Source organism: Calypte anna, chromosome 1 (assembly GCF_003957555.1).
Source record: "Calypte anna isolate BGI_N300 chromosome 1, bCalAnn1_v1.p, whole genome shotgun sequence".
Lineage (NCBI taxonomy): Eukaryota > Metazoa > Chordata > Aves > Apodiformes > Trochilidae > Calypte > Calypte anna.
Window position 1 is genome coordinate 86,331,455 of NC_044244.1, and position 13,594 is coordinate 86,345,048.

General features: G+C 39.0%; 1 protein-coding gene across 1 annotated transcript in view; it reads right to left on the reverse strand.

The window, feature by feature from the left end:
* Positions 1–12,075: 12,075 nt before the first annotated feature.
* RIMKLB (ribosomal modification protein rimK like family member B) overlaps positions 12,076–13,594 on the reverse strand; it is a 42,648-nt gene continuing 41,129 nt past the window's right edge. The window contains exon 7 of the mRNA XM_030460455.1: positions 12,076–13,113. Within this exon, the coding sequence (XP_030316315.1) occupies positions 12,650–13,113 (464 nt within the window). The 3' untranslated portion in view covers positions 12,076–12,649. The remainder of the gene's footprint in view (positions 13,114–13,594) is intronic.

The window sequence follows — 13,594 nt, forward strand, 5'->3', positions numbered from 1 at the left end:
TAGAAAGATGGGATATATGAAAAAAAGGATTTAAAAGGTTCTCAACTGTTCCACTTTTATAACATTAAGTATTAAAGAAAGTGATACAAAGCACTTACAGAAGCATTAACATATGCATGAGCATACTCCTGAACCACAGGAGATAAAATGGCCACAGGAGTGCAGAGGCTTATAGAAGTATCAGAGAGCGACCAGAGATATGATCTGACAAACAAATTTGCAGAAGAACCAAGGAAAGGCACAGCTGCAGACAGAGAACCAGTCACAGTCCTAGCTTCAACCAGTACACAACTGTAATATGCATGGAATGAAAATATCCATTCCACAATATGGAAACTTCTTCAGCAGCAGCTCTCATTGACAAGTTTGAGAAAATAAATTCCTGTCCTGTTTGTTATACTAGAGAATGGAGAACCTATTATCCTAGAAGGCATGCCTCAGTGTGAGGAATTGAATTTCAAATCTGAGCCATCAGAATTGTTTGCAGTATTAGAGGTGATGTCTCAGCTCAAAAATATCACTTAATATCTCTCTCCGACTGGAACACCTCTACAGAAACATCCAAACATTGAATTGTTTGCCTTTCTCATTGCTACAATACATTGGTTCAGTCATTGCATAGATGGCAGTCACATAAGTGCTTATAAAAGCACCTGTTTAACTCTCAGCTAAAAAGCACTCTGAAACCAATTCCATCATTTATTTTTTAAAGGTAGTTTATGGACAAAGTGTATTACACTGATTTTAGCCAAACTGTGTTAGATTACATCACACCAGGCTGAAAGCTAACTTAACAATATATTCTAAATTCAAAGTCCAAGGAGAAATTACCCCTTTATTTCCTTATGCTACCTCTTGCAATTACAAGCTACAGAAAGATTTTACAACTGGCTCCACTTCCACTTCAATCTGACCAATTCCTTGTTTTAAAATTTAATTTGGTGAAGCTTTATAATGCCTTATCAACTCTGAAAGAATTAACCAGGATTTCAGGGGCAGAAGGAAAAGTTTACAATGAATTTTCTACCTTGGCTAGAGTAAGAGGTGTTTCCAGATAATGCCCTAACTCAGTTACCTTGCTTCTCTTATTTTGCTTCACGTTAGTGATACAACTTTCAACTATGTACATTCTAGATATAGCACCAGTGTATGTCTTAACTTTTTACAGTGTTCCACTGATAAAAAAAAACAAGAGTTGAGCACAGGATCTATAACCTATGTTTTTTTAAGATCAGCCCTCTTGAGAAAAAATATAAAATAAGAATTTACCTGATCATATCTGTAACAAGCCCAGCCAATGTGGCCTCAAAATCCAGAGGCACATAATCTAATAGAATCGCTGACAGGTTAACAGAGTTGCAGTTCTGCATCTCTCCAGCAATCACCAAAGGTATCAGTGCAGCATGAATTTCCTTTTAAAACTCAAGAGACTTGTATTCTTATTTGCTGAGGTGAACTCATAACATGACTGAAAAGCACAGACCTGATGCTGAGGTTTCCAAGGCATTCAGGGAAACTGGTAATTTCCATATAAAGCATTTTAGACATCCAAAAATGAAACTACTGGATAAAAAAAAATCTACTATGATGATGAATATCCAACAGGTTATTGTTTCCTTTTCTGACTTAGCTGTATCAAAGCTGCAAGATCAATATTTCTGATGTTAATCAGCACTTAATTCATGAAAGGGGAATTGGTGTAGAAGTTACCAAAAATAATCTCACACTCATAAATTAGAATTTGTAACTCTTTTATTCAGTTCTCCATGTCAGTAGGACAGAGTTCATTATAACAGTTATGTGTGGACATCACCCCATTCCACACTGCTGCTGGTCCATCCTGCTGGGCATTACCAAGAGACAGTGTCCCCATAAGAAAGATCTCCTGCTGATGTAGAAAAACCTAGAGAAACAAACCATTGAAGAAGTTAGTCTTTTTCCCAAAAATATTAGTATCAGAAATTCAAGCAGACATCACACACAACAACAAGATTTCTGTAACTGGCATCTATCTGGCTTCCCTGATAGCTGTATCAGAGATGCACCAAGGACTGAGATATGGGTACCAAACTCCTCTTCTGACCTTGGAAAAGACCATTCCAGGTCAAGGAATAAGATGCAGTCAAGGCTGTGTTCTAGAGGTAAAATCTAGGTCCTGTTACCTTTCCTGTGGGTAGAGGAGTTCAATCTCTGCAACTGATAATCCAGCATCTTTCAAAAGCATTACATTCCTGTGGAAACATTTCATGTGGAAGAAAAATTGTATAAAAGCTTAGCAAAGTCAAACTGCAGCCTCCTTCTGCATAGTTCTCTCACAATAAAGCTTTAGCATTTGCCATCTAACAAACATTTCCATTTGGGCACATTACATCACATTACATTTGTTCTACTCCTCCCATACACTGCTATAAAGACTGGTAGGGAGAGTAGCCGTAACACTAGTGTTGTTTCTGTTGGCCTTGTGTTTGTTAGAGGGATGGGAAGATACAGCCAGAACCATGCCAAATTTCCTCCTGAAATTTCCAAAACACTACACAAGTTTCAGGCTTAATACACAATACCACTCAGCAGACAGAATCCAGAGAATAATAAATCCTTGCAGACAGTGCTTTGCACAGCAGCAGCGAGGACGGGAAACTCCACACACACCCTTGGGCAAACCATGTTTCCTTTAAACACCAGATGTGAAATATTTCCAGTTGCACAAGTATCCCTGTGACATTCCCCTGCCTCATGGTGTAACTGGAACAGTCATCTTGCCTGTTGGCCTTGGACCTCCTTGATCAGAGCTGAAAGGACACCTGGGTATACAGCTATTCCTTAGTCTTCTCCCTCTGCCTCATGGCACCTTCCTGCTAAGTCCATGTAACACTGTGTATGGTTGTCACCCTTCCACCTCCTATTTCACCAAAATATATCTTACAACACAGATAAGCTAAGTATCAAGGAAGCTCAGTAATCTCACTGCTTCCACCATAAAAAAGAAATCTACATAGAAAAAATGCATGACTGACTAAAGAGGCAGCAACAACTTACAATTACTGGCAACTGTAATATTAATTTCCCTTCCTCTCTAACAGCAAATGTTCTTTTGTACAAGAAGGACTGTCCAAATGAATTTTGGAAATGAATATATATGCCTGAAAATTTATGTATTTGATAAATTAGTTGTTTCCTATTATAATAATTTCTTGAAAAGGAAATCCAATTATTTCCAATAAAACTCCATTTCTTTTCTATTCCTATGTTAAAATATCTCAATTATATTGCAATTTATCTAAGACAAATTTTCAGTCCTGATTTGGAAAACTCCGTTTTCCAAATTATGTATTACATTAAACCACAGGTTAATATAACACAGTACCCATGCTTGGGAAAATGTAAAGCATTACATGATAAGGGAAATTTAAACATTCAACATCAATCAAAAGCAACCATGCTTTTTAGTGACAGCTTCAGAGGGTACTATTTGTCAAAGATTTCTGCTACTGCTGCATGTATCACAATAAAAACATACAAGCCAGCAAAATCTACGTTAGACTTTAACTCTCTGTCTTCATCAAGCTGAGGCCCAGATTAACACAGCTGACTGCTCTCAGCTAGAGAGCATTCCACATCTATTCCTCCATTCGACTGACCAGAGACCCATAATCAGCCAGTACTTTTTTAACGAGGTGTGTGTACAGAAGCACCTCAAAGAGTTCTGAAAGCAAGAAGAAACAGCAATAAAAGATGTAATTCAATGTGCACAACACGTTCAACATCCTTTTCTTGTCTCCTCTTATAAAAAGACAGACCAAGAAAGCTTTCTCCCTGGCAACATCAATGAGTACTCAACTGACACTAGATTTTGGATAAAACTAGTCATGTAGTTCTTATGCATTTTGACTGCTTTCCCTTAACCACTCTGCTTCCTATAGAAATGGACAACAGAATGACACAGTGATGTTCATAATGACTCCAAAAACATTTTGTTCCACACGAACAAAAACAACAACAAAAAAAAAAGGTTCATTACACTAAGACAGAGAACTATATGCAGTTACATATAGCAAATCACTTCCAAGTAAAAAGTAGACTTAAGGAGACCTACAGATATTCACATAAACCTTTTGTGAGTCCTTCCTGCACACACAATCGGCACAGCTTAGTATGCTGACATGTTACTATGCAGACTCTGCATATCCTAGTAACTCTTGTAATTCTAAATAATCTGCTGTCTTCTTCAAAACTGGAGAACAGGATGCTTAGCTATATGTCACATCCAGTAGAAAAAAAAAATATTGTTTTGACAGCCACATGTACAAATGTGGAAGATTTGGGAGACTACTCTGAATTCCTGCTTGGTTTACACCCAAAAAAGCTTTCCTGACTAGCTGACTGTAAGTCACTTAGAGTGGTCCCCTTGCTCATTAAAAAGGCTTACATACATTTCTATGCTTCTGTCCCTTGCTGTGCTGAGCAGGAAAAGGTTACAGGTGTACCTGGGAAAGTAAGTGCATGTTCAGAGACAGATGACCACTATTCCTCCCAGGTAATAATGTAACCTAACTCAGTGCAGTAACATTTTTAATCCACGTGCCCATCCATCTAGTCTGATTCAGTCAGTGAGGCAGGATTTTGGTGGTGGTGGGACAGGGGCAGAGAGTGGAGGGGGTGGCAGGAGTGGCTTCTTTGAGAATCTGCTGAAAGCTCCCCAGGCTCCAAAATCCAGCAGACCCTGGCCAAGGAGGAGATCATCAACAACAGTGGATGTGCCTCTGCTATTTAACATATTCAAGAAGGGGAAAATGAAACTACAGAAAGAGCAGTAGAGGAAAGGGAGAGGTGACAGTAGTGCTGAAGCAGAAATACCAAGGCCAGTGAGGAAGGAGAGGGAGGATGTGCCCAAGCAAGAGATTTTCCCACTGCCTGTGATAAGATGGCAGCTGTCACCCTGCAGCCCATGGAGAATCACAGTGGAGCAGATGAAGACAAGCAGTCAGTGAAGGATCACGGTGGAGCAGATGGAAGCCATGGAAGACGCCGTGCCAGAGGAGGTCCCAAAGCAGATCATGACCCTGTGTGCAGCCCAGGCTGGAGCAGTCTGTGCCTGAGGGACTGCAACTCCTGGGAGGGACTCATGCCAGAAGGGTTCATAAAGGGCTCACTCCCATGGGAGGGACCCCATGTTTAGAGGGGCAAGATTCAGAAACAGAAGTCTCAAAAAGCCTTTTTTATATGTAGGAAACTTCATACCAGAATTTTAAAACATTCATCTAGATTCATTTGAGTAATCTGCCCCCTATCAGACACAGTTAGGGATTTTAGGATATCATTCAGATTTAGTACCAAAGCTCTGTGTTACAGGTGAATTCCTGGTATTGTTCCTAAATCTCAAATAACCATTACACACCACATGAAAAGTCTGAGTTCTTTAAGGGTCACAGAGCATAAAGCTGGTTGCTTATGATATGCATTTTTAAACTATCCTCCTTGCACAAAAAGAACGCATTTTGACAATACTAGGAAGTTCTTCACACTCAAAGGGTTATCTAATTTTAGACAACCAACATTTGATGTGAAACGTTAGATATACGTGTATAAACATGTAATTTCAGTTATCATCAAGTGGCATAGTGATATAATACTCAAGAACATTTCAAGACCTACATGCAAGAGAAGAACAGAAGATAATCAAAAGGGGCATTAGATAGTAGATGGGAAAAAAGGGAGTGGCAAAAAAGTAGATGGTCTTTCAGCCCATGAAGTTGGCACAGGCTAACTATAGGTGATGCTTACCTCCATAAAATAAAATTCCATGGATAAAGACTACAGAGACTTCATCACTTATTCTTTAATTTTTAAACAAGGCTAAACCAAACATGTCATTGACGGCTTAACTATGACTGATCTTCCTGTGGGACAGAGAAATGGACAGGCTAGGCAAATTCTTTCAGCTTTACTTTACAGTGGTCTTAAAATGTGGCAAATTTGATGAAGCTTTTTTTTAAGGCATCTAGTGTGCCTTACAGATGCTGGAATGTTGAATCACAAATCAGAAATAGGGCATCAGGTAACCAAACACCAGGCAGATGAATGTGTCTACTGTACTACAGATAGTGTTTTGATGGCTAGGATTCTGTAAATGAAACTCACCATTCAAAGGAACAGCTCAGGAACTCTGCCTCTCTCCTCCATCCCCCTTACTTCAGTTAATATTTTGCCATCCATGTCTCCCAGTACTGGAGGTTTCTCAGGTCAGTCACATGAGTTTCTTCTGCTGCTGCTGCCACCTACCAGTTTTTTTACTCTGTTGCAGCAGAAGGGCATATAGAAGAAGTTCTTGTTCAGCACACGCATAATCATCAACCTTTGTCCAAGATGTCATGGCTTATTCAAGCTTTACAATTCCCGAACCAAGATCAATACAAGGCTTTGACTGCCATTGCACAAAGAGGAAGGAGTATAATCTGTAAAACCACCTTTGCAGCCACATTAAATACTAAGACATTAAATTCTGCAGAATGCAGTAGATTTCAATTAACTCTCCCCACCAAAGATCATCTGCTGACACAGCAAAGAACTAGCACTTTCTTACAACAAAATGTTCATATAATATATATATATAATATCAGGTTAGAGAAGCAAAACAGTGAATCAACATGAATTTGTTCAAAAATCTGAGGAAGGAGGAAAACAAATTCTTCTAAGACATTATTACAAACCCACAAATTTTTCCCCTGCAAAGACACCCAACCAAATGCCTGCAAGTGTTACCCCTGTGTCCTATAGCAGCTGATGGAAAAAAAAATATACACAAATATAGGAATAGGCCTGCCCAGTGCTGAGACGCAAGAATTGGGTGTGTCTGAAAGGAAAAAGCGTTGGAGATGTAAGTATAACAGGTTTGTAAAACTATCTTGCAAGTAAAATTAAAAACACAAATTATACACTCAGTTATACTGCTGTAATTAGATTTAACTCCACTGACTTTCACAGAGTAACTCCAGATTTATCTCAATGTAAATGACATCAAATTTTGTGTCTAAAATTATTCCTTCCCACCTTAATTTGAAGCTCTAATTTGTGGGATTGCTGATAAATTTTCTGAGTTTCAGAAAAATATAAATTAAGGATATGAAAAGTAGACTATTTTATGATTATATGAAAGAGTTATTAATGAACACATAAAAAAGTCTGAATTTTTTTACAGATAGTCTGGGAAATAAAATACTGCATTAGGAAACTTGGAAGCCTGCCTGAAGGCTCCTATTTTTCCACTTTGAATAGTATTCAAATGGTCTGGTATTTACCTCTGTAAGTGAAAAACAGATTCTCCTCAGACAAAGTAAAAAAATTACTAAGTTCCCAGCACTTTCAATTGTTTGAGATTATGAAACGTAGTTGGCAGAGAAGGAAAAAGCGTACAAGTGTTTACATGTAGCAGTAAGGGCAACACAGAACACATCCTCCACAAACAGTAATCAGCCCCAGAGTCTTTCTGTAGTGCACATTTCTCCCAACCATCCTCTTTAGAGGATCCTGCTCTATTGAATTTTAATAGATTTAATGTTCTTGGTACTAGCTTGTCGTACCTATCAACTCCTAATTGATACAGTTGTATTTTATGTTCACTTTGGAGATGGAAAGCATTCAAGACTCTAAAAAAGTACATCTGAAGGCAAACTATCTTGAAGTGATGAACAGGAGGTGGAAATAACATATTCCAAAACTGCCTCTCATCTCATATACTTACATGACAGGACCCACTTTTGTCTCAACTGAGTAGAGCAAATGACAATGACAGTTTTCTTAAAGGTCAACATGAGGATTTTCTTTAAATATCACTGTTAAAGATACCATTCGTTAAGTTGCACTAAAATGAACTGATGGGAAAAAAGGAAGGCAGACAAGTTAGGTTATAGTAGGAGCAGAAAAGAGTCCATTTACCTGACAACAGGTCGGTTTTGGTTGTCACCAAACTGCTGCATTTACCATTTTACCCACTTGCATTACTGGGGAGAAAAGTTTAGGAAGGAACATTCTCAAGGACTTTTCGTAAGTTCTCACTCTTGCCACCGGAAAGGGGAGAAGGGAAGGTTTTCTCTGGATTGTTTGACTTTTTTGGCTCCTGAAAAGTTTTGCAAAGAACAGTAACAAAGTGTGAGCTGTTAGAACACATTTCTGTAAAAAAAAAAGGGAGAATAAGGCACACAAAACAGAGCAATTACAAATCCTACCCAAGCATATAATTTGTAAAATTGGCTCAAACTAATAAACAAACAAAAAAATTTTCAATTCAAATTGGAAATGTAAGAGGCTTGGAGACTTCCAACAGCAGGCCAAGATCCATCAGCAGAATGCTTTGAAAGTTACCCTCAAAGCTTAAAGAAATAAAACAAAGGAAGGGCAGCAAATATTCAGTTATAAATCCTGCAGTGTTCAGTTTAAAACAAGTCCTAGAACAGTGAAAAAATTAAAAAGTGAAAAGACAGTAGCAACAGAAGTTACCTGTCTGAGCACCTACTATTCCACAGAGAGAACAGGAGTGGGTCGTGTGTCTCACACCAGTCATAAAGCCCATAAACCTTCTCAAAAAGAGTGAGCCATGAGAAAGATACTGTACACAGAATTTGTTCTCAAAGTCTCCCTAAGCCCAGAAGGTCCCTTATGTACTTAACTGACAGATTTTTGCAATAAAGGGGAGAAATTTTTCAAATGTCACCGATTTCATTTGTTGGATACTGAAGTCCAGTACAACATCTGAAGAGGTGTCTCCTTTGTGGCTGACAAACACAGGTATTCCATAGGTTACTTCCTGAGTATCATACATGAAATACAGCAAATGTAGTTGAAGAAAATGCTCCAAGAGTGACCATTTGCTTAGAAGAAAACCATCAACAGTCCACATATGCTTCAAGCATTGATATTATGTTACAGATGAGGTGTTGTAACATTCCAATAAAAGATCTTATAAAACACATTGAAGCATTAAATTCAAGACATATGATACAATCTGTACACTGACAAAGCAAGACATCAACCATGAACATGGTAAGTTCAACAGAAGAAAATCTCCAGTGTTACAAAGAACAAAATTTCATCAGATTTAACTTAAGAAACTTACTCTTGCAAACAAGAATTTCTAACTGGAACTTTTAAACATTAAAACATACAAAAACAGTTTTAACACCATCAGCTGTATCAGCACTATTGTAAACCAGCACTATGTTGACCTTTTTTCCAGCACATGCTTTCAAACCCACACGTGTAGGGGTTGTGTCAGCACAACTGTGTAGAAGTTTAGCATGTGTTTTTCAGCATATGGAACTGAAGGAAATAAGTGTACCAAGCTGATGTCTGTAAACCTTCAATGGGAAAAACTGCCTGCTTACCACAGGCTAGATTTGTTGGTCTTTTTTTCCTCTAGGTACAAACAAGACACACCTTTGTGCCCCCAGGCCATTCTATACATTTCACTATTTCAGGAGCAAGGGATAAACAGGGATTAAATACAGGATACAAGTGTGCTCATTTGTACCAATGAACTCTCAAGCAAAGTTTTCAAGCAGTACCCTGTGTCCAAACAAAGGTAAATGATGTTTCAAAACCTGTCTCCCTCCCTGACCATCATACATAGACTTATCTCCAAACCAGCTATGGAAGCACAACAGAACGCATCTCTCAACCCACTGTTTTGTCTTTAGAAAAAATCTTACGTTTACTTCACAAATTACTGTGATGTGTAACTGGGATATTCTGGAAGGATGACTGAAATGTAAAGTTCCTGTGAGCCACAAAGTACTATCTATGGAAACTCTGTAAACAGACCAGAATTTTGTTACCAGCTCTTTCCTCTAGAAATGTTTCCTGTGATAGAAACACAGGCATCCCACTGCACAAACCAGCACATTTACTCCCTGCTGTTATTCCACATGCTCCATGTGTGCTACAGCTGAAAAGGGAAGGAATTACTCTATCAGCCTCCCAAGGAGTGTAGGCACCTACCAGTAAAAAGGAAAAAAAACCCACAACACCAACAAAAAACCCAAAACCCACCACCCAAGTTCCCTGTACATAAACAAGTAAGGGGATAAGAACCTCTAGAATAGACAATTCACTGCTCAACCACTAGAAAATTAGTTTCTTTCATGTTCCGTGGTTCTCAAACTCTTCATGGAAGTTAAAGATTTATATTGTTCAGGTATAACCTCTGTGCTTGAAGGGTCAAGAAGGATTTGCAAATACCTTTACTGATGAAGCTCCTTGGAAGCTCCTTTTGTTTCTGGACCAGCTGGTCCGTTCCCCTGCTTAACACCAACAGTCAACCTTTCACTTGATTTTAATAGTAATATTTAATTCTACAAAAAAAAAAGCCATTTTATTACATTCCTTTTAAAATTAAAAAATAATAAAAAACCCAAAAAAACAAACTGTACAAAGAAGCATGATCAAACCTCCATAAAGCAGGTTAATACTGTTCTGTTTATTGCCTCTTGAAGACTCTCTGCATAGTGTCCGTGAGTTGTATTTAAGGTCCAAGTGAAGATAAAACAGCAGAGCAGCAGAGAGGTGAGGAAGGGCCACAAAGGTGGGCAGTGCAGAGCCTCAGAAGGTACATGGGACATGCTCCATTAAAATATCCAGAAAACAGCAGCATTGCACACACACAACCCCCCTCAAAAAAAAACAAACAAAACCAAACAAACCTATTTTCACAAGATCATTTTTCAATTGTAATCTGTTTACTGTTTGGGGAAGAAAAGAAAAAAAAAAAAAAAAGATGCTTATCTTATTATATATCTATATATATATAGTCCCAGGGCTTTATGTTCCCAGACAATGAAAAAGGTATGAAAAGAGACAAGGAGATGGAGGAGAAAAAGGAGGGGGAAGATAGGGACTGAAAAATGGACTCTGTATCTGTTTTGGTTATTTGTTTTCCAAAACAGCTCATGGGTAATGAGAAAATGCAGAGCCAGAAGGACTAATGAAAATCAGGCAGCTGGGAAAAAAATTAGGAGCTCAACAGTCAAAACCCAAAAGAAATAAAACAAACTAAATGCACACACACAAACACACGCAAGTGTGTGCACTCACATCACACACATGTAAGGGTCCAGGCTCAATCTATTAATTTTTTTGTGGACCTAGATTACATTTTTTATTTTATTTTTAATTCTGGCTGAGCTCCCTTTTTTTCTTGTTTTCCCTTATTTTCTCCCTTTTTTTTTAAATTATATTTTTTAAGTCCGCTGCATGTTTTCAACAGCTAAGGACTGAGTATTTCTCCCCAGATACACTCTTTGGATTTCTGCCAACATCGATTTTTATGTTCAGTGGGGAAAAAGTAAGCCTGGTAAGTACTGTATGAACTGCAGCTTTATTCTGAAGTATTTCTAGATGTTTTATCACTTTTAACCAACTTTTCCCTCCTCCACACCTTAAGCAAAATTGCCTCAAAAAAAAAAAAACAAACAAAAAAAACCCAAACAAAACCAAACCAAACACATAAACAAAACAAAAAAACCCCCCCATCAATGTACAGGTGCATTTCTTGACAAATAGTCTGCAGTGTTTTCACTTTGGCCACTTTATGCAGGCATAAAGAAGGGAGTGTTGGAGTAGCATGTATTAAAGAAAAAGGAACAGTAACATTGCAGATCTCTCTCAAAAAGACTAGAACACTAACAAATACAAGTCGATGCACGTTTGCTTTAAACTAGTGTAATTCTTGTTCACATTGGATTAAACATTATTTTGTATACCAAACATTACAGTGCTGTTTATCTCCTCCAATCACCCAAAAAATAGTTCAAAACGTGCCACTTCTGCCACAAATAGGGTATTACCAATTTCCCTGCACACCTTCCAAAAATCAGCATTTGAAATGAGAAAAAACATGAGTATTGAAATTCTCTTTCAAAAACTTTAAAAAAAATACAGACACAAAACTGCCAATTAAAACCCAGATGGCACAAATTACAGATTTGTACAGAAAGCTCAGGTTATGTCAGCTGGCACTTCTTTCAGCCTCATCATATGAAAGGCCGTATCCTGCGAGGTCAGAAAGCGATGACTTTAAAAGCATCCTAAACTTTATGCTCCCTTCTTACAAGAGCAGGAACAGTAGGTGTCCAAGAACTTTGAAATACTTGGTATTTAACACTTACAACTTACATGGAGAATTGGAGGCACTCGGCAATTTACAGGATCAAGCCTTTCAGAGGCAGAAGAGACTTAACTGGTGCAGTAGCTCACAGAAATTTCCAGAAAGCTGCCAGACAGCTTTCTTAAATTTTCAAGGGTGAATCGTGCTTCAACGCTTGCCTGTCAACACACGTGAACTGTGGCATGTCTGGGGACCAAAGCAGCATCCAAATGAAATTCCCACTTAGGTTATGAACTGAGCATCTTTATTAGAAAACCGATGTTGAAGAATGAACACATTTTTTATGTTCTGCAAAAAAGTAGGGGCAGCGATCACGGTATAACACGCCTTTTACTCTTCCTCTCCTGATGGATGACCACCCCCTCCTTCTGCCCCTTCCTCATTCCTCTGAGCTTCTCTGATAAACAGCATTGCAAGTCGGTTTGGGTTTTTTTTTAAAAAAAAAAAAAAAAAAAAATTTACAAGAGAGAGTTCTGTTGGTCATCTCTATTTACATCACTTCACAAGAAGCTTGATCTCATTGGCTAACAGCTGGTTCATGTTGAACAGAGCCCCCGGGAGCTTGGTGAGCAACTCTCTCTCCGTGGTCTCAGGGTCGCTGTCGACAGAGCTGGAGCTAGCACTCATATTGTCGACAGCGGCACTAGCCGGAGGGCCCAGCTCTGGCTCGCTCGTCTCGCTTGCCGTGGACACCACAGAGAGCAAGGACATGCGCCGCGTCAAGCGGCCGGGGGCGAGGAGGGAAGCGGCATAGTCCGCTATGATACCAGCTACATCTAGATTGCAAGCCTTGTCAAAGGCAATGAAACCTACGTTTGCATTGGCCTCGCAGACGTAGAACGAGCCGTCGTCCTTCATCAGCAGGTCAATGCCGCACACGTCCATCCCCAGGATGTTTGACACCTGCACCGCCAGCTGCTTGCCTTGTTCGCTCAGCGAGCACATCATCCCTACGCCACCTGGAAAAAGTGGAAACAAACTTGCTGCCTGTCCTCCAGTCAACAGACAGCCTCTACTCCTTAGTGCTTTTTGGCTGGGAAACTCCAAAGTGAGCCTGCAAGCATACTGCTGGTGACTCAGTAACCTGTTTTCCACAGTGACTGCTAATGAACTTGAAGCCACAGAAGGGCTTCAAAAGATTCTGACCTGCCGAAGGTAGGTCAAGTTTATGACTTGTATGAAACACAGTTATGTGCTGATGTTTTCATCGAGAAAAATATCATACATTTTTATGATCCTGAGATATTAAAAAGATGACCTCACAAACCATCATTGTTCCTTCTAAGGTTGAGGCTTTCCATACATATTTGTAAGGTATCAAAATAAATCTTTCAGCAAAGTTGAAGCAGGTTTTTTGGTAAGACTATAGCTCTAAGATAAGAGCCAGCCCTGAGGGGGACCAGGGTTAACACATTATCATCAGCTCGTGTCCTTCTCTGC